The sequence below is a fragment of the Erpetoichthys calabaricus genome, chromosome 1 (genome assembly GCF_900747795.2).
Source record: "Erpetoichthys calabaricus chromosome 1, fErpCal1.3, whole genome shotgun sequence".
NCBI lineage: Eukaryota > Metazoa > Chordata > Cladistia > Polypteriformes > Polypteridae > Erpetoichthys > Erpetoichthys calabaricus.
Genome location: NC_041394.2, coordinates 287809514 through 287837459, shown reverse-complemented (window position 1 = coordinate 287837459; position 27946 = coordinate 287809514). Strand labels below are relative to the sequence as shown.

Genomic DNA, 27946 nt, shown 5'->3' with positions numbered 1-27946 from the left:
AGTCATTTTCAATTGGCTCCTATACATGTATAACATACATCTGGGGCCTCATGTATAACGCCGTGCATAGAACTCACACTATAACATGGCGTAAGCACAAAAGCGGGAATGTGCGTACGCACAGAAAAATCCAGATGCAGGAATCTGTGCGTACGCAAACTTCCACGTTTTTCCGCTACATAAATCCTGATCAGCGTGAAAAGTAACGCACGTGCACGCGCCTTCTGTCCCGCCCCAACTCCTCCCAGAATTACGCCTCTTTGAATATGCAAATCAATATAAATAGCCTTCTGTGAAAAGACAATGGGAAAAGCACGGGGGGAAATATAAGAATTTCAGTGAATACCAAGCGGAGGCAAAGGAAAAACATACTATTTGTTGGTTTAAACAGTTATATAAACAACAAAAGGAAGTTGATCGAGTGACAGAGTGTAGGAGAAACTCAAAAGCTCAAGTTCACAAAGTCGCACAGTGCCCGAAATAAAAAGGAAATCACATATCAAAGTCGCCGTGAAAAGGAGAGTCGTAGCCCACCGTCTGAGTGTCATATGAAAGCTTATTAGGGTACAGACAAAAAAAATAGGCACACAGTGGGAAAAAAGCACGAAATGTCAACTTTAATCTCAAAATTTCCACTTTAATCACGTAGTTTATTTTGCCATTAAAGTAGAACATCATAAATTTCATCTTAAAATCGTTTAATTTACTAGTTTCTCAAATCCCATTGTAACTAAAGTAGCACATTAAATGCTTTGTTCTGTATTTGATCTTCTATGTGCTCTATGTGTGTGAATCACTACCTGCTTCTTAAACGGGCTTTCTCTTTCTCCAACAGGACACATAATCCATTACATTCGTGATATTACAGCTCTCTGAATAATTAAAATACTGAGATGTATACGTGATATCTTTTTCATGATGATAGGAATGAAAGCATGTTATTAAACATGGGAACACGGTGGCGCAGTGCTTGTTCATGTCTCAAGCAAGAGGCTTGCTGCGCCATGCGCAACCTTCGATGAAATAATTAATTACAGAAGTACTGTCTCTTTCAAATGTACTAACCTCCAATTCCTGTCCTTACTTTTCTTTCTCCAAATACCCAATCGCCACACAATCAGCTCTGTAATAGACGTGAAGCCATTTGAAAGCTTAGAACGCCGATTCTTCAAAACTTTTAAGGAACATTGAAATATCTTCGTAGTACATGTTTAATTATTCTATCCATCTATCCTTCCAGTGTCGCATCAGCACCAGCAAGAATACAACGCAATGCAGGAACAATCCCTGAACTAGCTAGCGCTGCAGCACCGTGTCCTCACATGTTTAATTATTAACAATACAGATTACTTAAATGAAGTTAAAGTTTTATCTGTATAATATAATCAACATATTTTGCTGCATTTCATCTTAAAAGTGATATTGTCATCATATGTAAATACGCGCTTTCTAAAGTAGCGCAGGTTGTGCAATATTATAACTGTAGTGCAAGTTTACAGTGGGGCAATTGTACTTATAAGTACAAACAGTTCTACAAGGAGCACCTGATGGACTGATTAAGTGCGTTTATAGTTCTTGGGAAGAAACATTTTCTAAACGCGAAGTCCGTACAGGGAAGTCTCTGAAGCATTTTGCCGTGGCTCAGGCAGCGTCTGCTTCATGCTGTATACCGATAATTCACTTTCCAATCAGCTGCTGCTGTGATTCCCCACTCAGATACAGAGATATAAATACTCCGAGTGGTGCAGTGAGAGTAATATGGAAAAAGAAGATCTGCTGTGGCAACCCTTAATGGGAGCAGCTGAAAGAAGAAGATGCAGTGAGAGTTACAACGCTAAAGCAGTTATGGTATTTGGAATACTATGGCTATTCCCTGGACCATTATATTGCTGCAGGTTAATTACAATCAGAAGCATTACACTAATAAACAATATGCAGTTAGTTTCAGTGTATTTATAAAGCCGCGTCAGAAATGTGGATCTAAGAAAGGAAGGGTGATCACTCAGGAACAGCAGCATTGCTTTGACGCTGGGTGCCGCCAGTCTGCAAAACCGAGCGGAGAAATTGTGTACGCCATGGTATGAGGTACCATGGAAATGTGCGTGGCTTTACGCCAAGTTTAGGTTTTATACATCGCGATTTGAGTGTGGAAACGTTTGTACGCAACATTTCTGTGCGTACGCACCGTTTATACATGAGGCCCCTGGACACTCAGCTAAGACATTATGTAAAGTTTAAAACACACCACCGTAAATTTGTTAATTTCATACTCTCACTTTTTATTTTTAATTGCATGTTGTCACTGTTTAATTAATTTCATTGTGTCTGTTTTATTTTGTTTTTTGCATTTTGCCCTTTGGAGCCACAGGAAGGGGGCTAAGTATGAAGTAACAATTGTGTTGTGCATCCAAGGACATATTTTGACAGTTTGTTCACGCATGAATTGTACTCGACATTTTCAGATTCAAGCGTATCTTTCAGAAGCACAAGTATATTTTTCAGGAGAAGGGTAATTTTCAGAGCCACAAGCGTAATTGACACGTGTGAAATCTCACTATCTTGTGCTGTTATTTGGTGTACCTTGGAGTGAATGTAGCATCACTAATGACCCAATGTCAGATGTTCATGATTTTCTAGGGTGATTACCACTATTCTCTGTGCTGTAATCCACTGATCTAAGACAGTGCAATCCATGGGAAGAAAGACTTTTCATTATTAAAAAAATTAAAGCTAAACATATACTGCATGTTTTTATGTTTCAAAACTGAATTTATTTGTTTTCTACTGACATTTCAGTATTATGTTTTATGTTGTAGTGCTGTCCATATCAACTATATTGGTAATCGAGTAATAGACTCAACAATTAGTCAAGTAATTTGGTAAAGAAATGATATATTAAAAGTCAATGCAAGTAAATTGCATACTTGATGCACAATATTCTCTTATTAAAACAGTGTTCATCCCTTTATTATGGCCCTCGTTTGCCTTCACAGCTTGCCAAATTGGCCGCTACACAAAAGAGAAGATGGAGTATCTACTGCTTAACTAATAGCCTTTTATCCAATAAAAAGAATAAAGTTGCTTGTTTGTAATACATTTAAATGGATGCAGCTTAGCTCTAGCTTTTACTAATTCAATCGCATGCTTTCATAAAGAAGTTCATATCAAAGCAACAACCATTATTCTATAGTCAAATATCTCAAATCCGACCTCAATATCAATTTTCAAAACACCCTAACCTAGTGAGCTATGCAGATAAGCAGCCTTCATTATAACCAGCAGTTCAGGCTGTCGGTAAATGGGTACATGTTTTATTTGCATTCTCTAAAAGATTATGCAGAATTACTAAAGTGAAGCCCTGCAGTTATTTTACATACGGGAATAACATAAAATCCTTTATCTAGGCACATTGTCTGCCTTACAAATGCCCCCCATGCGTAGTTCTGTGAGACGTACATTCAGACTAGTCTTGAGCCATCAGCTGGGATGTCCTGAGATTACAGAAGTCAAACAATACTTTAAGTTAGGAAATATTTTTGAAAGCCTGTACTATTTAGAGCTGATGCTGATTATTGAATTAGTTAGGTGATTTTATCTTGCCTGAAGAAGGGGCCTGAGTTGCCTCAAATGCTTGCATATTGTAATCTTTTTAGTCAGCCAATAAAAGGTGTCATTTTTTCTTGATTCCTCACTTAAGTTAGTAAAGTAATTAAGATGTGTTCATGTGTTATGGGAAATTTCAGAGATCTATTATGCATAGTTATAAGGTTGGTTGGTAGAATAATACTACCTGGGAAAAAAAACAAAACAAAAAAAAAAAACAGTTGAGAGCCTTTATTAGGAAATAATGACGATTTGGGGTCAGACAACCAGCGAGAAGCTATATTTTTTCCTCATCCATGAGGCTAGAATCCATTCATTAGCACATGAAAATAGTTCTAAATGTGTATGGGTTTGCTGTATTGTTAAAGCTAAGAGCATGAAGAACAGCAGGAAATATCTATAGTTGGCATATATTCATGACAAAAATAACTTGACAAAACTGTAAAGTAAGTAGAACACTACAACTATACACACAATATGAAGTTAGCCATAGCTCCACTTGCAGCATTAGGGAAGTTTTAGGTGAAACCTAGGTTGGACTTTTTAGATACTGCTGCATAGTCATTCTATGTTGGGAAGTTAATTTAGTTTTACAGTGCTGGCAGACTATATAATTCTGTTTAAAATGAAATGCTACAAATACTCTGACACTTTATAACACCTTTAGATGGAAGCCTCATCCATGCTTTATTTGCCTTCTGCCATTTTTCGACTACTCAAGGAGATAAATTTTAATTGAGGACTTTTTTTAATCAAGTTACCTGATTACTTGTGACACCCCTATTTTATAGTATGTCTTTTTGTGTTATTTTTGAATTATGTGGTATTTTAATTAGTGTATAGTTTGGGATTTTCAGGGGAGGTGTGCTCAGAATAAATTAAACTTAATGACTTACATCGAAAATTTTTGTTTTGCCACATTTTCACCCAGATTTATTATTCTCTTTCTTATATCAAATTGGAGTGCTTGATACTTTAATCAAGAGTGTTACTTTTTTTATCTTGTCATATCTGACAGACAGCTTCCATGACATTACTCTTTTACACGTTAAGAGTATGTGACTCCTGTTATCTTAAAAGTCTTCCCTCTTGGCTGTTTCTATTTCATCTTGCAGGTCTTTTGAGCATGCTGCTTTTAAGGTTCTTGTTTTTTTTTTATTCTTTCTCCTTGTTGTGATCTACAGTTCTACTCACTACACCCCTGCCCTCACCTTTGAATTCATGGAATTTCATTATGTACTACTTTAATTGTTAATGACTTTAAAATTAACGTTAGCTCCCCTTCTGTTCTAGCTGAACATTCTTTTATGCTCCTCACATTTTTCATCTCAGTTAGACACAACATTTTCTCATTCAATCTGCCTGTCACACTTGGAGTCTCCTTATGTTTCAAGGAAATCCTCCTACCAACATTAAATCAGAAAAACCTCACAGTCTTTTACCATTTTTTTTCCAATTGAGTTGTGTTTATCCTTTCTTCTCTACTATGACAATAAGTATGAACAGTAATTTTCATATTATTTAGTTACATGTTATTCTGTAAAATACCAACATTATCAGTGCTTTACCTGTACTATGCATACTCTACTAGATACAATGCTCAATGATTTTATGTATTTTAAATATTTATTTCTATTTATTTTTCTTCATTTATTAACAGCAGTCCAAATGAGTCTACCAGGGTATTGGATATGTAGATATTTTTCTTTTTTTATCCATGCCATTTCTTTTTTACCTTTAATTTCAGTTACTTTGACAATCATTACTGATTTTTCCCCACCAACTGAAGTGCTTAACACTGTACTTATAAAATGTCAAAGTAAAACCCACCCATCCAACCCTAAACTACTTCTTGTGCCTACTTGATCCAGCTTAGGGGTGCAAGAAGTTTGAACCTATGCTGGCAAAATCAAATGTAAGACAGGAATCAACCCTAGACAGGGTTCAAGTCTACTCTATGAAATGATAGACTACGAGAGACACCAATTTTTTCACTAATATTGAACCAATTCATATTTGGAGAAATTAACCGAACCTGCATGTCTTTGGAAGGTGAGAACAAGTTCCATGCGGCCACAATCAGAATCTGCAGACTTACAGTACTGTTTTCAGACTGACTATCAAAGTGAAATGTAATTATGAACTCATGTAATTCATTCAAGGAGATTCTGCTCCTCCGTCTGGCGTCTCAGGAGGGGGAAGCAGTGCAGTGTCAACACTGTATATGGTGGGGATGGTGCGCTGCTGACCTCGACTCGGGACATTGTGGGTCGGTGGGGGGAGTACTTCGAAGACCTCCTCAATCCCACTAACATGCCTTCCAATGAGGAAGCAGAGCCTGGGGACTCGGAGGTGGGCTCCCCCATCTCTGGGACTGAGGTCACCGAGGTGGTCAAAAAACTCCTTGGTGGCAGGGCCCCGGGGGTGGATAAGATACGCCTCTGGATTGGCAGACCGGGGTGGTGGTCCCCCTCTACAAGAAGGGGGACCGGAGGGTGTGTTCCAACTACAGAGGGATCACACTCCTCAGCCTCCTTGGAAAAGTCTATTCGGGGGTGCTGCAGAGAAGGGTCCGTTGGATAGTCGAACCTCGTATTCAGGAGGAACAGGCGTTCGACCGTGTCCCTTGGGGAATCCTGTGGGGGGTGCTCCAGGAGTATGGGGTACCAGACCCCTTGATAAGGGCGTTCGGTCCCTGTACAACCGGTGTCAGAGCTTGATCCACATTGCCGGCAGTAAGTCGAACCTGTTTCCAGTGAGAGTTGCACTCCGCCAGGGCTGCCCTTTGTCACCGATTCTGTTCATAACTTTTATGAACAGAATTTCTAGGCGCAGCTGGGGTGTTGAGGGGGTCCGGTTTGGTGGACTCAGGATTGGGTCACTGCTTTTTGCAGATGATGTTGTCCTGTTTGCTTCATCAGGCCGTAATCTTCAGCTCTCTCTGGATCGGTTCGCAGCTGAGTGTGAAGCGGCTGGGATGGGAATCAGAACCTCCAAATCCGAGACCATGGTCCTCAGCCGGAAAAGGGTGGAGTGCCCTCTCAGGGTTGGGAGAGAGATCCTGCCTCAAGTGGAGGAGTTCAAGTATCTCAGGGTCTTGTTCACGAGTGAGGGAAGAATGGAGCGTGAGATCGACAGGCGGATCGGTGCGGCATCCGAAGTAATGCGGGCTCTGCATCAGTCTGTCGTGGTGAAAAAGGAGCTGAGCCGTAAGGCAAAGCTCTCAATTTACCAGTCGATCTATGTTCCTACCATCACCTATGGTCATGAGCTATGGGTAGTGACCGAAAGAACGAGATCGCGAATACAAGCGGCTGATATGAGTTTCCTCCGCAGGGTGTCTGGGCTCTCCCTTAAAGATAGGGTGAGAAGCTCAGTCATCCGGGAGGGGCTCAGAGTAGAGCCGCTGCTCCTCCGCATCGAGAGGAGTCAGATGAGGTGGCTCGGGCATCTGATCAGGATGCCTCCTGGACGCCTCCCTGGTGAGGTGTTCCGGGCACGTCCAGCTGGGAGGAGGCCCCGGGGAAGACCCAGGACACTCTGGAGGGACTATGTCTCCCGGCTGGCCTGGGAACGCCTCGGGATTCTCCCGGAAGAGCTAGAAGAAGTGGAAGGGGAGAGGGAAGTCTGGGTATCTCTGCTCAAGCTGCTGCCCCCACGACCCGACTTTGGATAAGCGGAAGAGGATGGATGGTAAATAATTTCATAACATGATATTGATTTTCTGCCAAAAATGTACTTTTATATAGGCGATAAAATTATAGAATTGAGAAAAGGAAAATATGGTAAGGATGGGATAGATAAATGTTCCATTATAATTTCCACTCTAAAATTTTGGGGGTATGTCTATTCATCTTCCTGTGTATCATTCCTTGATTGCTTATTGCTGGCTATATAAAGTAAAAAAAAGTTTGAAAACTACATGAAGCATAGCTAATTCTATATTTCCAAATGGGATAACAGTAACTTTAGAATGTGTCTACTCAATTACTATCCAGTAATTACTAATTTTGGGACAAGTACAATAAATCTATCTAATTTGCGTTCTTAACCTAACCTCAAAATTACTGGTCCTCGATGTCATCCTTACATTTTACGCCTGTTTAACCAGAGATTACTTAAAGGTTCATAAAGCAACCCACACATGGTTATTTTTTAATTAACACTCCAAGGCAGAACTGTGTTTTCTTTAATAAATCAAATTTACTCCCAAATCAATAATTTCTTTTGTGTTCCTCTGCCATTTTAATTTCAGACCATGTTCCATTATTCTGAAAATGACCATCTTCCTTGCACATGATCTTCTTTTAAGTATGTTTTGTTTTTATTGAGAATAACTTCACAACAGGTATTTCATGCACAGGAGTCTCTGAAGGAATACCTAAGAGGACAGGTATACTGCTCCACATAAAAGAAGAAGCAACAAAGAGAATATTAGGATTGATAGAGCTCATCTCAAGACTTGAAGAGGAATATTCACAACTACCCTACTTGGATCATTATGAGAAACGTCTGGCACTTCAGACTGAGTTTACTTTTCTTCTAAAAAATAGCTGAATGGAATAATGAATTTCATATTATTTACATTAAAAATATGGTGGAATATAAATGAGATTTTAGAATTACAAACACATATGAGGGAGGGAAGTTGGTAATCTTATTCCTGAAATTAGTTCCATAAATGGATAAAAAACTACTAAAGTAACTTAAATAATCACAGCATATTATGGAATATTGGTTTTATTAAAAGCCAACAGTAACCAAGTTCAGATATATAGTTTCCTTAACAAAAACCTGAAGGCTATCAATCTTATAAACACATTTGTTTAGAGTTTAGAGAAATCAAACTTTCATGGATATGGCTCTTTTTTCATCCAGGCAATATTAAATTAAAGATTTGGCAGACTGTGCTTATGCTGGATATGTTCCTTTCTCTCTAGTTGCATGCAGAATATTCTGTTTCGTAAGAAAAGAAGCTCTCAGCTTCCTGTCTCCTATAGTGAATCACAAACATTAGTACTTGATCTACTTTTTTGTGTTGCCCCTGGGATGGACAACTTGGCACAACTACCACTTATTCCATTTGTATGTAAATGTTATATGTGTGATGCTTCCTCAAAGTTATAGGAACTGATTTAATTGGGGCAAACTGGAAGGAATTTTCACTTTTCTCTTGAACTAGGACACCAATTACCCAGATCCAGAGTCAAAACCTGGCACCTACTCAGCCCTCTTTACACTTCCTGACTTAAACCCTGAAAATACCTCAAAAACCTCAAGCTAGAATCAGAAATTTGACACACAAAGAAGACTGCTCAAGTCCACACAGGTGCTGCTGGAAGCATTATTTATCATACTTTCTACCATAAAATTGGTATTACCTGCTTGAATCCCAACGGTTTTGACACAGCTGCTCAAGTTTCTTTTATGCAACATACAGTGTGTTTAGCTGTTTGTTACACTCACCCCTTCATGTATATCAGATATAAACAAGCCCACTGCCTGCTACAGTCATTTCATATCATAGTCTGTTAACTATTTACATCTGAACACAAACAGAACAAAACCCATTCATGTGGAATATCCAGTTAATTAAACTCTCTTACGAACATTTCCTATTCTTAACCAGCTTTTCTCAGGATGGACAACAATCTGAGTTTGAAAATCACATCTTTACTGCTGTCAGAATTAATCAAGATTCAGTAAAATAGGTCCTAAATTTTATTGTGAATTTTGTTACCCAATGTCTCATCTCTTAGGTAGCTTGTAATTCTGGTTTCAGCTGGATTGTTATTGGTGTTGAAATGGATGGTACAGCAAAAAAGTAACATTTCAACATAGGATCACAAATTCAGAGCAGGCAGCAAACTTGTCAAAGAATTGCAAGGTATGTGCAAAATTCAAGATATTTTAGGCTTAAAGAAATTTACAAGTTAGGTTTTGTTGTGAAATCACTTATTTTTTTCTGAAGTGATACATTTTTTCCATAATTCTTTTATGGTTTTTAATGGTTTTTGACCTCTAGCAATATAGTGAAATTCATATTTTGCAGATTTTTTATGTCCAGAATAAAGATTATTTTGTTTAATGTTACATTTAATGTTTATTACAACTCCATTTTGCATTTTTTGAGCCTGACATTTTATGGCTCTGTTGCTGCAAAGTAGTGGTAGGCTGCTAGGTGGTGGTTCCCTGGAGGTTATTGTCATTATGTCGCAAAACCAATGTTGTATAAGCTGATATCTCAGGCAGTCAGTGTTTGCTGTTGGCATTTGCTTAACTGTTTTAGTAGCAAGAGATCCTACCACAATTTTGGTTTATGCATTGGGCTTTAGATGCTAGGTATAAAGTCAACATTCGTTTATTTTTTTTACCCCACCATATTTTTTGTCTTCTATCTTGTCCATCTCCTGATCCTTTTCCTTTGGTCTGTCTTGCTTTATTTGATTCAAGTGTAACAAGTTTTCTACCCACTGCCCATTTGTATTCTTTTCATATACTACTGAGCTTAAAAATATAATATATCACAAATATCCCACTTAGATAATATTCTTTTTAGTTTTAGCCATTTGTCTGGGTTAGAAATGATCTTACTTTACTTTTTCGCCAAATATCAAAGAAGTTAAGTCAAAGACTTTGACTGCTCTGGGTGTTAAAACAGAAGCAATGCATTTAAAGAAGGTTGCCATGGTTTGTAGAATAGCTGGGTGTTTGAGAGTGTTGTATTTGAGATAATATAACTCTGTTATAACACTGTTTCTGTGGAAGCCTAATGCATCTTGAATAACTGGAAAATAACAATCCTTTAAGATTTAATGGGTGTGTAAAATCAAATTAAACATGCTTCTTAATGGAGGTAAGATGCTTTTACTAAATACTACCACAACACCTAAACCTGCATAATGTTAATTTCCCAACTGCCTCCCCTTCTCTGTGAATCTGTTCTTCTTAATAACCTTCTTCTTCTTATCACGCTTTCTAAACTTGATTTGCTTTCTCTTGTAAAAACATTTTTTCTATGCTTGTCATTTTCTTCACATTGTCACATCAATGGCTACAATTTCCTTGCTTAAATCGTCATAGAAGTGGCACAGATGTTATTTTCAATTCCCTAAGATCAGTGCTCCATTATCTTCTTTCTTTACCAATGATACAATATTCTGTCCTCCTTCTTTCTGTACTATGAACCAGCACAGATAATAATTTTAAATTTGGACATCTACCCATCCATATCAGCTTTCTTACTTCTTCATTCTCCAGATCTCTTCAGAGCATTATTTCATGAAATGTTTCAGGCTCTTGGCTGAATTAGGTACCCCATTTTTTTTTTTTTTTTTTTTTTTTTTTTTTTTTTAATATTTTTATTTTATTAATTTTCATTGTAATCATTCCATACAAACAGATCAATTTATAACCCAACAAATTTGAAAACAAATCAAACCCCTCCCCTGAGAAGGAGAGCTTAGCTAAAGGAAAATTTCTTTAAGCTTTTTAATAAGGCAACATTAGACAAAAGAAGGGGAGAAGTAAATATCTATATAAATAAGAGATGGAGAAGGGAGTTAAATGCAATAATAGTTATTTCTCTTATTCTAAAATAATATTAATTAAATCCTGCCATGTTTTGAAAAAATTTTGTACAGATCCTCTAACTGAAAATTTGATTTTTTCCAATTTCAAATAGTATAAAACATCGGTTTCCCACTGACTTATAAGAGGAGAATTAGGATTCTTCCTAATTTAACAAAATAAGTCTGCGTGCCAAGAGTGTAGTGAATGCAATCACCATTTGCTTGTCCTTCTCCAATTCCAGTCCATCTGGAAGGACACCAAACACAGCTGTTAGTGGGTTAGGAGGGATTGTGATACTAAGGCTGTCTGACAGGCACTTAAAAATTTTTGTCCAAAATGATGTTAGTTTGGTGCAGGCCCAGAACATGTGACCCAGTGAGGCAGGAGCTTGGTTGCAGCGCTCGCAGGTTGGATCCTGGCCTGGAAACATTTTGGACAGTTTTAAGCGAGACAGATGAGCTCGATATATAATTTTTAGTTGAATAATTCTATGCTTTGCGCATATAGAACTCGAGTGAATTCTCTGCTTTGCTACCTTCCACTCCTTTTCTGATATATTGATTAAGAGATCTTCTTCCCAATGTCCTCTTGGGTCTTTGAAAGGTAGGGACTCTAATAAGATTTTATATATTGCGGAAACAGTGTTTGTTTCCTCGGAATTGAGCAGTATTTTTTCCAGCATTGTGGAGGGTGCAAGGTGGGGGAAATCGGGCAATTTCTGTTTTACAAAATTTCTAATTTGAAGATAGTAAAAGAAATGTGTAGCTGGGAGGTTAAATTTTGAACGTAATTGTTCAAAAGATGTAAATATGTTGTCTATATAAAGATCTCTGAGCATTTTAATCCCAAAACTTTTCCAGGTATTAAAAACTGGATATACTTGCGAAGGTTGAAAGAGGTGGTTCCCTTGCAGAGGTGCCACTGATAAAAGATTTTCCATCTTAAAATGCTTCCTAATTTGGTTCCATATTCTGAGTGAGTAAAGCACAATTGGGTTATTAGTATATTTGCGATAACTTTCATTTATTGGAGAGCAGAGCAGGGAATATAAAGAAGTACTACAGGATTTTACTTCTATTGCAGACCAAGCCTGGGTATGTGCATTTATTTGTGTCCAGGTTTTTATGGCTTGTATGTTTGCTGCCCAGTAATAAAACTGAAAATTAGGTAAAGCCATGCCACCTTCTGCCTGAGGTCTTTGTAGGGTCGCTCTTCGGATACGTGGGTGTTTTGAGTTCCAAATGAATGAGGTTATTATTGAATCTAACTGTTTAAAAAACGATTTATTGATATATATTGAAATGTTTTGAAATAAAAAGAGAAGTTTAGGAAGGATATTCATCTTAACAATGTTAATTCTTCCGGCTAGAGTGAGATGAAGGGTTGACCATCTATGCAAGTCTTGCTTAATTTTTTCCATACAGACGCCAAAATTTTGTTGATAAAGAGCTTTATGTTTACTTGTGATATTTACCCCTAGGTATTTAAACTGATCTGCTATGGTAAAAGGTAGGGTGTCTAATCTAATATATGCTTGTGAGTTCACTGGAAAGAGTATACTTTTATTCAGATTAATTCTAAGACCAGATATCTTTTGAAATTCTGTTAGTGCTGTTAAAACAGCAGGGACAGTGTTTTCTGGGTCCGATATATATAAGACCATATCATCTGCATATAGAGAAATTTTCTGTTCCAGTCCTTCTCTGACAATCCCCTTTATCTGATAAGAATTTCGGCAGCGAACCGCCAGTGGTTCAATAGCGATTGCAAACAACAGTGGCGACAAGGGACATCCTTGTCTGGTACCACGTTCTAGTTTAAAGTAGTCTGAGCAAATTTTATTAATACAAACTGAAGCTTCTGGACTGGTATACAGTAGTTTGATCCAAGCACAAATATTCGGGCCAAACCCAAATTTCTCCAGTGCAGTGAAAAGGTAATTCCATTCGATCATGTCAAATGCCTTTTCTGCATCTAATGATAGTAATATCTCTGGGGTGTTTGATTTTGCTGGTGAATATATAACATTAAACAAGCGTCGGAGATTTGAAGATAGATGTCGGCCTTTAATAAATCCAGTTTGATCTTGTGATATTACCGAGGGCAGCACTTTCTCCATCCTTCTAGCTAGGATTTTTGAGAGTATCTTAACATCATTATTCAGGAGTGAAATTGGTCTATATGATGCGCATTGTAACAAGTCCTTATTTTGTTTAGGAAAGACGGTGATTAATGCTTGTCGAAATGTTTGAGGTAGTATTTGGTGGTCTTTAGCTTCTGTAAATGTTACCAATAAGAGTGGAGCTAGCTGAGTGGAGAATTTCTTATAAAACTCTACGGGGTAACCATCAGGGCCTGATGATTTCCCGCTTTGTAGTGACTTTATAGCGTCTAGTAATTCTGTTAGCGTTAGAGGTTTATCCAGTTCCTCAGCACTTAAAGCATCTATTTGTGGTATTTGTAAATTATCCAGAAATGCATTAGATTGCGTGTTGTCTTCTTTGGGCTCAGTGGAATATAAAGACTTATAGTAATCTCTAAATGTGTGCATTATTTTATTATGGTCGATGATTTCTTCTCCATTCTTGTTGGTGATTACTGGTATTGCATTGTGAACTTCTTGTTTATGAATTTGTTGAGCTAAAAGCTTATTAGCTTTTTCTCCGTGTTCATAGTAATGCTGTCTAGACTTATAAATAAGTTGTTCAGTTTCTTTAGTTGTTAAGATGTTAAGTTCTGTATGCAGGGCCTGCCTTTTCCTGTGGAGAGCTTCACTTGGACGCCTGGCTTGTTCTTCATCTATTCTAGTAATTTCATTTCTTAGCTCTGACACTTTCTTGGTTTCTAATTTATTTCTATGGGAAAGATATGAAATAATCTGGCCTCTTAAGAAGGCCTTTAGAGTTTCCCAGAGTGTTCCTGCAGAAACCTCTGTGGACGTGTTTGTCTCTAGGAAGAAACTGATTTGTTTGGATATAAATTCTGTGCAGTTCTCGTCTGCCAATAAAAGAGGGTTAAGACGCCATCTGCGAGGTGAGTATGAGGGGCTTATTGATTTTAGCTCCAAGACTAGAGGGGCATGGTCAGAGATAACAATTGTGTCATATTTGCATGATTTAATTGTAGGCAGGAAATTATTATCTATAAAAAAATAATCAATTCTTGAGTAGCTATAATGCACTGGTGAGTAGAACGAATATGTTCTTGAGTTTGGGTTAAGAAACCTCCAGGGGTCTGATAAGTTGTGATCATTTAAAAACTGTGTAATTATCTTTGCAGTATTAGACGTCGTCCCCCCTGTCACAGGAGTCCTATCTAAGAGTGGATTTAAAACACAATTAAAGTCCCCAGCCATTATAATTTTATGAGTGTTCACATTGGGAATGGATGCAAATAGATTTTGCATGAATTCCTTATCATCAACATTGGGTGCATAAACATTTATCAAAATCATTTTACTGTTATATAAGTTGCCCATGACCATCACATATCTCCCTTCAGGGTCCGACACTACCTCTGATGCTACAAATGGAATGAGAATGGTATGAGAATTCCCACCCCTCTAGTTTTCTTTATAAAGCTAGAATGGAACATTTGGCCAGTCCAGTCTTTTTGTAATCTGAACTGATCCTTGGTTAGTAAGTGGGTCTCCTGTAGAAATACTATTTTAGCGTTTAAGCCTGTTAGGTGAGAGCATACTTTCTTTCTCTTTAATTCGTGATTCAGGCCTTTAACATTCCAGCTCACAAAGTTAACTGTCCCATCATGGAGACATTGATTCTGAGTTTTTAATGTCATTTATAGTTTTAATTGGTAATATGGCAGTTTTAATCTTAGTTTCAAGATTCCCCATGAGTTGTTGCATTTTAGCGTGTTGTTGCATTGATATTTATAATTATAAGGATTACAAGAATAGATTAGATATAACCTGCTCTCCTTCTCTCCCCCCTTTATCCCCCACCCCCCCATTTTGCCTCCCCACATGAGGCTAGACCCCACTTCGCGATGTTCCAGTCCTCTGACATATGAAGAGACAGAGCACGTCCAAAACAAAACAAACCCCACCCTGCAGCGGCGTTACAGAATTAAAACAGAGATATCTTTTACAGTTAAATCCTTAATACTATCTGCCGAAAATGTTCTCATTAACAATATTTAAGCTTGAAATAATCTGCAGCGCTTTTAAGTTAAGATATTAAGATTTAAAAAAAAAAAAAACCAACCCTGGGAATGATTTTAAAAACTAGTCTAGGATAAACCTGGTAATTCCTACTGTAATAGCATTTTTCTAATTTAAAATGTTTTAGATGGCTTAATGTCCTGTTGCCCTTAACACATCGAGTGCGCTCTATTATCACATGGTTCTTAGGACAAATACTGCGAACATTTAGATACAAATACTGAGGGGCCCCTAAACTCTGGAATGATCTACCAGTCAATATGAGAAGCCTTTTTAAATCATGTTTGGAATTTTATTTTTTAGATTAGTGAAATACTGTTAGAGCTGCTGGTGGCTTTCTGAAAATTGCTCATAAATAACTCTGGTAATTGTTGTCTTTCACAACTTCTTTCTCTTCTTGATATACTTTAGTGGTGCTTGGTGTCACTGAAACATTAAACCAAAGAATTCTTCTATTGCTGGAAAAAACTAGAATGACATACTGTTGGAGACTCACTTGACAGACACATCTTAAGAGCATTTCTATTTTCAAAATCAGGCATTCCATCATTCCATGAAAAACAATTCAAATACTTTTAAGTATTTGAAATCTTATTTAAAAAGAATCTATACATGCATGTATAATGCTGTTTGTAATTTACAAACTATATTTTTGTATAATTGCATTTTGTTTTTGTGTTTACGCTTTGAATAGTATAATTGAATATTATATAGTATAGTAGAATAGTATTATATGTTATATTTTAACTGTGTTACTTGTAAAAGGCAAGAGAACTATATAAAAAATCAAAATAAAATGAACACTGGTCAATAATGTTGTAAATGATTTGATATAAAATATGTTAACTAGGGTTTGGGAGACAGGGACAGTATCTGAAATAACCCCAATCATATCCATTCCAGGTGCTAAAGACCTCAACAACCAGTCAATCAATTCAGCCATCTGATACCTCTTATTATTACTTAAGTCCATGTCCATGCACCACTTCATGTAACATTTTCATGTTTTTGTTAAAATGTTTCTTTTGTTACCCTTTACATTATCATGAGTTTAATTTCATAAATGCATATTTATTGCTTAGTGCGACACTTTAAAAGCTAGTCCGACACTATTATTATCATTGTCATTATTACTATTATTTCAAATTTCACATTTTGTTGTTTAAAGACACAACTACCACAATTATCTTAGAAAACTGGAGGCCATCCACAATCAGAATCATCATGACTAAACAGAAATACCAAGTTAATTTGACTTTGGCTAAATTCACAACCACATTTCACTTTTCAGTACCTATTCACTTACATAAATTACAGATTAATAAAATGTTTATTCATCTATTCACTTATATTCTTGTATTAATATGATCATTATCTCTATTGCTTTGTAATCACTTTGACAAGTTATATAACTAACTAAAAAATACATGAATAAATAAATAAAAGTAATACCTGAAGAGCCAGTGATATCCATTGCCTTAAGATTTCTGCATTTAATCATAGTCAATGTCATTCTACCAGCAGTTGGTAGGTAACACAAAGAATACATGATTTCTCCCAAATCAACACTTTCCTGCAACCAAAAAAGAATGTATTATTATTAAGTGTATTGACTATTCCATCTGTGATTATTCTGAAGTAGTCTAATTACATATAAATAGCACTTAAGTATATTAATTGCAGATTGTCTGGTTTTATAAATACAATGTAATGTAAGGATGGCACAGTGGCACAGCAGATAAGTGCTAAAAAGATTAGAACAATATATTTCAGAATATGACTTTTTTTTTTAAATTTTACTTAAATTCTTTTTTCACTATTCTGAATTAAAAGGTCATACTGATAATATATATTGTCTAAGCCATTTGGTGTGTTTGACCTTCACAACAGTTAAGTGCTTCTCATTTTCTGTAATATAAATGTTATGTGCTGTAGTTTCTTGCCTTTTTTATTCATTACTCTGTTGTAGGAAGGCTAAACATTTCATTTTATGTTGTTATAGGCATACTGCATTTAACAGTCTAGCCTAATGGCTTTTTACTTTTTCACTTTGAATTATCTCAGTCATTGATAGTTCTAATCCTGCCTTGATAGAGTACACCAACTTAAAGCAGGAAAGAGAAAAATCACAAAAAAGAATTTGTATAGTATAACGAACACAACATCAACGCCTCTTCATTGGTTACTTCAAAACATGTGACATTATAATTTTAATCAAGCAAATATCAAATATTAAATTCTTGGTGTGGGAAAATTACATTAAAATTATTCGGATTATTAAAGAAACTGGAGATTTCAGAGTTTATTAAAGCTGCATTGATCTAACATGGTGATAGACCGTTCTCCTCCAATTTTTTTCAATAATAAAAAAACTTTTCTCATAAACTGCAGTAATTATTCCAAAGCTTTATTATGCTTTTTATATTGGGAAACAAATTTTTTTTCTGCAATAAAACTGAAACCAAGAATCTTATACTTTCATGTTTAACTTTCTCTTACTCCTGTTTTCCAATGCCATGTTACATTCTGTATCACATTCCATTACACTTTTCTAGAGTACGAATACTACTACCTTTGAGTTACACTTGCTACTGTTGAAACATCCCAGTGCTTTAAGCCCAAAATAGCTCTGATTTCAAATGCATTATGTCATGGCTTCTTTTAGGTGCATTCGCATATAATAAGAAAAGCACATATTGTAATATATTGTATTGTATCTGCCTGCATGAAATAACTCATCTTGCAGTGTACTGATTTTGTTCAAACCTGGCACACTTAATCTTCAAGGAAACTTGTCAGGACTAGCAATGTCACAAAAACTGATACTTCAATACAAATTTGGTGCAAATGTTTAGAAAACGTAATGGTACCAGCTTTTTTACAGTATCGGTAGCATCAAGAAAGTTGGTACTACATTCATGTGTTCCTCCAAGTCGACAAATTACTTCAGAAGGCATAATAATACATTAGAAAAAAATGAGTAAAAGCTATATATGAAAATGGTTCACAATGGTGATACTACAGAACCACATCAACACAAGTAGGAAAGACAAACAGTAGAAATCATATCTAGGAATGCTGTGAACATGTAGAAATGTTTAGTGTTCACAAAGAAGAATTTCAGTGCAAAAGTACAAGAAATGTACTTGTTATTTAGAAACACATACACACACACACAGAGGCTTAGGTTATTGCTACTTTTAATTTATTAAGGAATTCATTCAGACATAGATTTGTGTGTGCTTTGAAACTGAAATTATGTTACTAGTCAAATGAGGTATAATCGTTTAACTTGTCACACATTTGTAAGAGGAGATGAAAAGATAATGAAATAATTCTTGATAAATGAATGGAGGCTTTTGCATTTATTCTCTGATTTGTAATGAACACTTCTACAAATGTTCATCAGTCCAAGCATCTGTCCAGTTGGCTTAGAGTTCAATGTCGCAGATTAGCGAGAGGGAACCTCACACGCATCCACAGTTATGAATATAGGACTGTGGGAAGAATTGCAGTGCTAACAACAGCTGTAGCATGTAAACATCAATGCAAAACTCAAAACTAAGTGCCTATTTGGCTTGTCTACACAGGCAATGCCCCAGTTTAATGAGGAATTAAATGCTTTGAAGGACAAGGGACATCTCCCTTGTAATACATCTACTGTATTAATAGATACGTGTAACTGCTGAAACATGTAGTTAGTGGGACAAAGAAAACAGCAAAGTTCATAGCTAAATAAGAATCTGCAAACACTGAATCTGTGTCATTCATTAGGTACTGTATTTGAAGGCAAACTACTGTTCATTGGTATAACCCATAAGTGAAAGCACATCATGTATTTGAAAGGTATGTTGAAGAATGTAATGCTGCCTCACAGTTATCTATATATACTGTATAAAAGCCAAATACCACTGACTCACTCATCACAAAATCTCCCAAACCATGAGGACTTGGGACTTGAAATTTGGAATATAGGTTACCCTTGGCCCATAGGTGCTTGCTAAGAAACGGTTTTAAAAATTTAATGGTCCAAGTGCGAAATTCCTTATAGTTTTTTAGACCCGTTTGTATGTCTGTCCGCTTTCACGAGAGAACTACTTAACGAATTTAGATTGGGTTTTTTTCTATAATTTGCTTGAACATCCCGTTGATTTTGCGACTTTCTCATTGCGCTAAGTATCATAGTTTGCTTGCAGTACCGATTTATTATTGCGAATCCGAGAGAGACTCATCAGGCTGCGGGGCCCTCCTCACTCACGCATCTGCCTCGGGGCGTAACCTTAACTCCGCTTAGTTAGCGAACGAGAGAACTACTTAACGGATTTAGATCTTTTTTTCCTATAATTTGAGCTAAGAATCATAGTTTGCTTGCAGAAGCGATACACATTCGCGCTAATCTGAGACAGAGGCTGCGGGGCTGAGTGGAGGGGGAAGAGTGACGTCAGGAGTAGAGACCTGGGTGGGGCCCTCCTCACTGTCATGTTTCACTAATACACGGGCGAAGCCGCAGGGGATATCTAGTATTTATAATATAAGTTAAAGGTACAGGTAACAACAGCCCAATTAATTTTCTAATTCTGGATTTGTACACAAGCATGAGCAATAACATATCATGATCACTTACATATATGTTCACTTACATAAGAAACCTTGAAAACAACAAAACAAAGGCTCTTTAACTCAAGTTATGAAATAAAGGTATCATGTACAACTGACAAGTTTGATATTACACAAGAAGCTTAAATGTTGGAACAAATGCAAAAAAAAAGGAGGGACAGATTTGGAAAATTAAAGTAAGCTTCTGGCATTTGAAATCTGAATAAATTTCAGTCTTCTGTTAAATATTACTCCTGAGTAATACTTTTAACAGCTAATGATGCAAATATAAAATCTTCCAAAAGCAAATGTTACAAACTTAACTGTGTGGTTAACTGACAAACCAGACTTTAAAAGCATGTTGTTACAAAAACTGCTTTGAAGAGTTTGTTTAAATGGAAATATCCTTAATGATCTTCGATTTAACTAATTCAACAGTATTCAGTGTGGATTTTAAGCAGTATTCTTCAGTTACTGGACAGAAAATGTGAGAATAAATTTGGAAATGTGCACATACTATGATAAATCAGGATGTTTATGATGATACCGTTATTTATAAAACGTATGCTGAAATCTCTATTTATAAACCCTCCATTTGTTGCTACACTGGGGGATCACCTCCTCTACCACACATTAAAGTTCAATCTCTGCATTGAATTTTGATATTTTTTCTTTTACTCTTTTGATACTCACACCTGAGGACAAAAGAGTAAAACACTTGCAATCATAATTGTTAAATCAAGTAACACCTCACTGCAGGATATGGGATGTGGCAGTATCAGACGTAGGAGGGACTGAGTGTTACAATATAAGAAGGATATGAAATTAGATGTGTATTTATTTACTCAGTTCACTCATAATGATATTCTTTATTCAACATGGTAGTAATGTTGTTGTTTATTTACTCAATAGCTGTGCTACCCGGCTTTGTCAGGGACATCTTTTAAGTCATCGGGCCTCAGTTATATCGCTGTTGGTTAACCGGATGTATCAGAATTAAAATGCGACTAAGTAAGTACTTTTCTGTATACAATATTTGTGTTTTTTTCTTTACCAGGGGATAATATTATTAGTTCACTGTTGAACATGCTACATACAGTCCTTGGTGATTTTGCATCAGAACTCTGTATTAAAGAAATTTTCGGTAATGATACAAAGGTGATTTATTCAAAGCTAAAAACTGCTAAAAATCTGGATTCTCCATTAGCATCAAAGCCTAAAACTAGTACTGCCTCTGTATACAGTGGGTTTGAATAAATGTCTGCCAAATAAATAAACAAACAAATAAATAAATAAATAAAAGTTACTAATTACTTTTTCTCACTTAAAAGCACCATCCTGTTCTCATCTTATCGTATTCTGAAAACAGCATCTCCATCTGCTATATATAAAAAACACTGCACTTCATTATATTCACTTATGGCTTGGCTCCATCAGTTAATTTGCAGGGTTTTTTTTTCATTTGTTTTTTTTAACTTCAAAAACTACTGATCATTGCTTGTTATTGTGAGGATATTCAGGTGAACACCACTACTGGCTGTATAAAAAAAAAACACTGTTTTCAAAAACTCAAGGCTGTGCATTGAAAAAAAATAGTGTAATCAGTTTACCTCTAAATTTTTTTTCACATATAGTAGACACAGCAAAATGAAGTGCATACGTGACAAAGGGCTTTACACTATCACTGTCTGGTTGTCTGAATCTCGTTTTCTAGATTATGTCCAATATACCATCACAATAGGTAATGATAAGAAAAACATTTTTGTTTAAACAACCATTTTCTCTATATAAATGCTGTCCGCATGTGTGGCAAAAAGGGTATGCGGAGCATTAGAATTTCCTACTATTTATCAATGACAAATATCAACAAATAAAAAATGTGTTGGCTAATATTCTTTTTTATACAATATCAATTGTCAATCAAATCTGATTTTTTTTTTTTGGCAGATTTTTTATTTTACTCCTAAATTCTGATATATCGAAATGTCCTTTCTTAGTGGATACCTACTGCCCTAGATGTTCCAATCCAATGAAATTTCGGATTTTTAGCTAAACAGGAAACAATATTTTTCATAATGAATGAGTGAGTCTGCTTTGCATATTATATAAATGTGTGTGTGTGTGTGTGTACAGATCACTGTACAAAGTAAGTACAGGCCCATACTGTACCAGAATGCAAAAGCAGGACTTGTTATATGCTTATAGCTTTGTTTTTGGCTCCCACACTTATCTCTGCAGCTATGAAGTGATTAACACAAGCGTCAGTCCCAGAAGCTTACATATCCTGCTTCTTGAAATCAAAGTGGGCAAATGATGTGAAATGAAAGTAATTATAAAAAGTAAAAGCAACTTTACTTATGTAGAAACATATGAAAGATGGCTACAGTGACTAAACATGTACTCAGGATTTCCATCACACAAAAAACTCCCTTATGGATACATTATGTAAAGTTTTTAATGATTCATCATTTTACTGACAATATAATTTATTGGCAAAGTGCCACAATGATCTGCTATAATTCTGGAATGTGGTCAACAACTGCTGCCCAAGGCTTCGATGCAGATTTTAAATCTCCATTGGTTACTTCTTTGAAAAATTTTAAGAAATTTGAGCTACAATTAGTCACACATCTTCCACATCCAACAGCTAACAATAGCACATGAATCTTTACATCACTTGACTTGGAATCTGCTGTCTATAAATGTAATTTCAGCCACATGATATTATAAGTTGGTATTAAAAATATTTTATGTATACCATTAAAACATGAAAATGTATTTTAACATCACTAACATCTAACATCACTGTTATTTCTGAATAGGACTCACTGTTAAAAAAAATATGCAAAGAGCAAAATTATGATAACTAACTCTTTGATAAGTGACCAAAAAAATGTTAACAATATTAAACAAGACTATGAATGCACTTATGTCATATATACATTTTCTAGCTTGTTTTTTTACAGCACCATTCCCAGGAAAACAATTTAGGTTTATTAATTTTTTATTACTTTTTATTTTATCTTATTGTCATACCATTATAAGCTGCATGAAGTTTGATTTTTTTAAGCTAATACAAATGAAACTTCAAAGCAAATATATAACATAAGGAAAACAGTTTTCAACATTTCCCATCTGCCCACAAACAACCAACTTAGCAAAACACACTTAGACATATTCATCAAATCTTTTGGTCAAGATGTTAAGTGCATTTCACAGCTTGTGGGTAAATACTGTTATGAAATATGGTATTGCAAGTCCAGACCTAAGTTTTTTGCCATATGAAAATAAAGGGTACACGGTGTCAAAAAGTGCAATAGGCTGGTAAGAACTTAATGGCTATACATTTCAGTCCGAAGGAGCTATGGTAATTGATGGTGTGAATGTGGCAGCCAATGATTTTAGAAGCAATATGAATAAAGAAGCAATCTATAGAAACTTCTTTTCCTCGGCAGAATTGCAATTCTGAAACATGATGGAGATTCACCATTTGCTTCATATTTGAAAGAGTATCCAGCAACCAATAAAACAAAAAGTGACGGATACCGATTTCTATTAGCTTGACAGATTAATCATTTTGGTCTATGAAGTAAAAACAAAAAGTCTCTAATTACGTCAAAATAAACTGACATAGCATCTGTGCAATTTTGTAAAGAAGTGATGCTAACACAAGGATTGTGAAAAGTACTAGTTTTTCATTTAGAATTTAATTACAACCTCAAGAAAACCACAAAATTAAGTGACTGATTATGTTAGTGAATTCTTTAACTAATCCAAAACTCTATAGTATCTGAAGCACTTTATTGATTAGCACTAGATTACGAATCCATTCAATTGAACTCAAGATCAGCATTTGACTGATACTGCACTATTTCTGAATGTGTGGCACTCCAGTTAGCATGTTTGTACAATTGATCCTGTCAACAATAATATACATACAGTGCGATTCATATTCTGTGAAGCAGATCATACACAAATTCTTAAAAAAAAAAAATGAAAGATTGATTCAAAAAATGCTTTAGTCAAACAAATCAATATTTTAGGACATAAAAAGAGTACCATAGATGTTTAACACATTCACAAAGTAGTTACAAGTACATAGAACATATAAAATGCAAATGACCGAACAACAAAAACAGAGGAGATAAAATGGAATAGCACTAGATGCAATTAAAATTGACATATCAAGCCAAATGGTCAAATTGGTTTGTTATGACTTCATTGAATAAATTCTATCAAAATTTATCACTCTCATGTGACTAATATGCTAGTGAGTACTTACTAAGCATACTAAACATCTAGTCAGTTATTTAGCTGTCATTCAATGACTAGTAACAATGCTCAAACACATCAAGGCTTATTAAGCATTTATGGAAGTGTTGAGTTGAGTCTGAAAATGTTATTTTATTGTAACTTTGTTTCTAGTAATGTAATATTTAAAACTCATATTTAAACAAATATATTTTGTGAATCAAAAAAGATGTGTATTTATGTATTGGACAGTTAGTGTATCTTATGTATTGACCTTTAAATTAGAAGGTTTCCTGCTTCTGACTCATTATACAAACATAAGCAAGTCACTAAGCCTGTCTGTGCTCAAACTGTGCAAAATGCACATGAACAATTAATATGCATTGATCCTTCTAATGTGTTTGGGATGGTGTTCATTGTAGAAAAACATTATGCAAATTATATAACTGATTATGAATTAATATGACTTAACATAACTGAGTCCTAGCCTTAACACTTTAGAAACTAGAACATATTAAGAAATCAAATTTATGGATTAAATTTCTTGAGTTTTTTTAAAATCATTTACAAAATTACATTCATTTATCCAAGCGTGTTAAATGAATAAAGTTTTAGAGTGTGAATATCACAGCAATAGGTGCTCATTATATTATCCCTTAAGAATAGTTTTATCTTTCATTAAATCATTGATAGTAAGTTTTCTATACATTCAAGTAGGCTCATTAGGTACCTATTAGTCCATTTCTATGTAACTATTAGATGAAAAACAAAACATATGGGTGGCCAAGCAGATATACAAATCATTATTTTACTGATATAATTTAATATTCATCTAGGTTTGCAGATACAGTATCAGGGTAATGGGATGATTTCCAAGGTATTTGAAATTAAAATGTATCCCATCTAACTGAGCACAAAGTAATGTTAAATACATTTGTTTTACAATCCTAGTGCAGACTGAAACATTTATTATATTGTATCAGTACTTTTTTTGTCCTCCGGGCTTTCAACACTAAATAGAGCACACATAGTGGAAGATTATATGCCCACAAATTACACTTCACATTAACAGATTTACATTCCTGCTTTGGAGAGTTCTGACTCTACAAACCTGGAATCTCATAAAATTTCTCACAAGAAATAATTTGACTTCCAAACAAAAAGGACAGATGACAGTGAAGTTCAACTTGTCGTGACATTTAGTGCATTATTCCAAAACAGCTTTCCAGGGATAATTATTAATGTATTAATTATCACACTGACTTCCTATGTACAGTGGCGACAAGTTTTCATTTCAATTTTATTTACTACTGCTAATGGAAAAAAATGTTTTGGCTTAAGTTTAGGTCACATTCTTTTAAAATAAAAAAAATAATACTTCTTTTACCCCTGAAGAGCCATATTCAGGGCTGACTATGCCATAAAGGTGAAGTAGGTGGTCACCTAGGGAAGCAATCGGTTTAGGTGTTAGTAATCTGTCAATCCATAAGAAATTCCGCAACACTAAAGCTCTGACAAGATCCCCCATGGTCTTAGATTCAACAGACATTTTTACAACTCATATGAAACTCTAAGGGGGATCCCACTACCTCCTTTCTTTGATTTAATGTACATTTACACAATGCACACAAAAACTCCAAGGGGAACCATCCCTCTAAGGTTCTTAGTTTTTAATTCACATCTACCACACTCACTGGAACAATAACCTGTGACACATTTTGTAACAGAGAAAAGCTGGTCAGCCTACACAACCCTGTGATGGTGTGGGTTCTGCTCCATGCTCCCATCTTACTTCTGGTAATCGGTAATGTCACCAATGAGATAGGCAGTGAAGACATCAACCATGAAGCAAGGGGATGGTGCAAAAAGTGCAAAGTGCTTTTATTAAAAAAATCAACAAAATCAAAGTGTTCAAATAAATAAGTGCAGTGTCTCTCAAAGTTAATAAATAAATAATCCAATAAAACAGGTGAATCCATTGAGGTTAAAAACACACTAGAAAAAAAAAATCCTTTAAAAACCGAGGTTAAAATAACGGCTGGAAGCAGTCTTTCTTTAAAACTAAAGCCAGGTGTGTTGTTCTACTAGCGGCTCCCCTGCTTCTCCCCTAATGGGCCCACAACAGGTTTGTCGCACTACCAGCAAATGCAGCTCCTTCTTTTCTGGTCCAGTAGCCCTCCGATCCCTGGCTACATCGGGCTCCAGCCGGAATGAGTCTTGGGTTCCTTCCCCAGCGGCCAGGGTGCTCACGCTGGGGCTCAACACGCCCAAAGCTTCCACGACTGCCACTACCTTCTGCGCTGAGTTGTTTCCTCTGCCGGTCACTCTAGCTCCTCTAAACTGCTCAGCTGGAGTGACCACTTTCAACAGCCCCCCTCCGAGAATTGGCCAAACACTCCTCTGGGGCTCTCCTACCTGCTGCATTTCAACTTAACAGAGCCTGTTCTTGCTCGCGCACTCACTCGCTCATGCACCAGCTTTCTCCTTCCCGCTTCCTTCTCCTTTAATCTCCCGTTCTCTTTTTCTTCTCTCCTCTCTTTTCTCCTCCTCTTTTTTTTCCTCCCATAAGCCCCAGTTGCACGGGAAGGCTCCACGTCACTGCCAACCCTGTGCAACTGGCAGCCCAGGTCCACAGCTCAGCCACACTACCACTGCACTAAAATCTAAAAGCACTTAATCTATACCACAATAAAATCAACCCAAGCACCCCTTGTAACAACAGGACATAAAAGAATAAGAACTTTTAAACTGACAATAAAAGCAAACAAATAAATGTCCATTAAAAAGCTCTGTCCTTTAAAATGTCCTCCTCCAGCTTGGGTCCGTGGGTTCTTTTAAAAAAAGTCCGGCACCAATCCTGCTTGCTGCTCTGTCTCCTGCTCTTTGGTCCCCACTTCTAGCTCATCCCACCACTGCCACCAAATGTGACGATGCGAGTCCTGCTCCATGCTCCCATCTTACTACTGGGAGCCCTCGAACCTGACACTGTCTGTAATGTCATCGATGAGCTAGGCAGTGAAGACATCAACCATGAAGCAAGGGGATGGTGCAAAAAGTACAAAGTGCTTTTATTAAATAATCAACAAAAGTGTTCAAATAAATAGTGCAGTGCTTCAAATAAGTCATTAAATAAATAATCCATAAAAACAAGTGAACTGTGGACCCACTATACCACAAACCCCCAAGCTCTTCCATGTGATATTTGTAGAGCAATTTACTTGAAGACTGTGTGGTTTGGGTGCAACATTTTAACCTTCACCTAGGGCAGCTAGAGCTAGAGCCAGCACTGACTATATTCTGATAACTTTTTTTAGCTAGCTGCCAATTAACAATGAGAAGAATGTAACAAGGTAATCAGTAATTAACCAGCAAACCTGGACGTGTTTGCATTTATATGTTCACTGTCAGGGTCATTGTTTCATTAAAACATTTGTTCTGAATAAATATTTCCATGATTGCAGATGATATGCTACATTATACTTTTGATTCAAACTTCTCATTTTAGTATGTTTCCTGTGAACACACTTGTTCACTGGTCTAAATGTTATATATCTATATCAAAACTATAAAAACTATCTATATCAAAACTCTCTATATAAAAACGCTTTACTTATTTAGGAACCAACATTAGACAAACTTTTAAACATCTGTTTAAGTACATTTACCCCTGGATAGTTACAAGCAAGATCTTGTCAACTAAAATAGTTGTAGACTTAAAATGGCTATCTTTCTAAGGGGTAATAA

At 36.0% G+C, this 27946-nt stretch overlaps 1 protein-coding gene across 3 annotated transcripts in view; it reads right to left on the bottom strand.

Moving 5' to 3' along the window:
- Positions 1-27946, bottom strand: part of syt10 (synaptotagmin X) — a 143780-nt gene that overhangs the window by 30703 nt on the left and 85131 nt on the right. For all 3 annotated transcript variants that reach the window (XR_007935178.1, XM_028816205.2, XM_051928556.1), the window contains exon 4: positions 16808-16928. Coding sequence is in view for 2 of the 3 variants with exons in the window: in XM_028816205.2 (XP_028672038.1) it covers positions 16808-16928 (121 nt within the window). In the remaining variant the exon portion in view is untranslated. The remainder of the gene's footprint in view (positions 1-16807; positions 16929-27946) is intronic.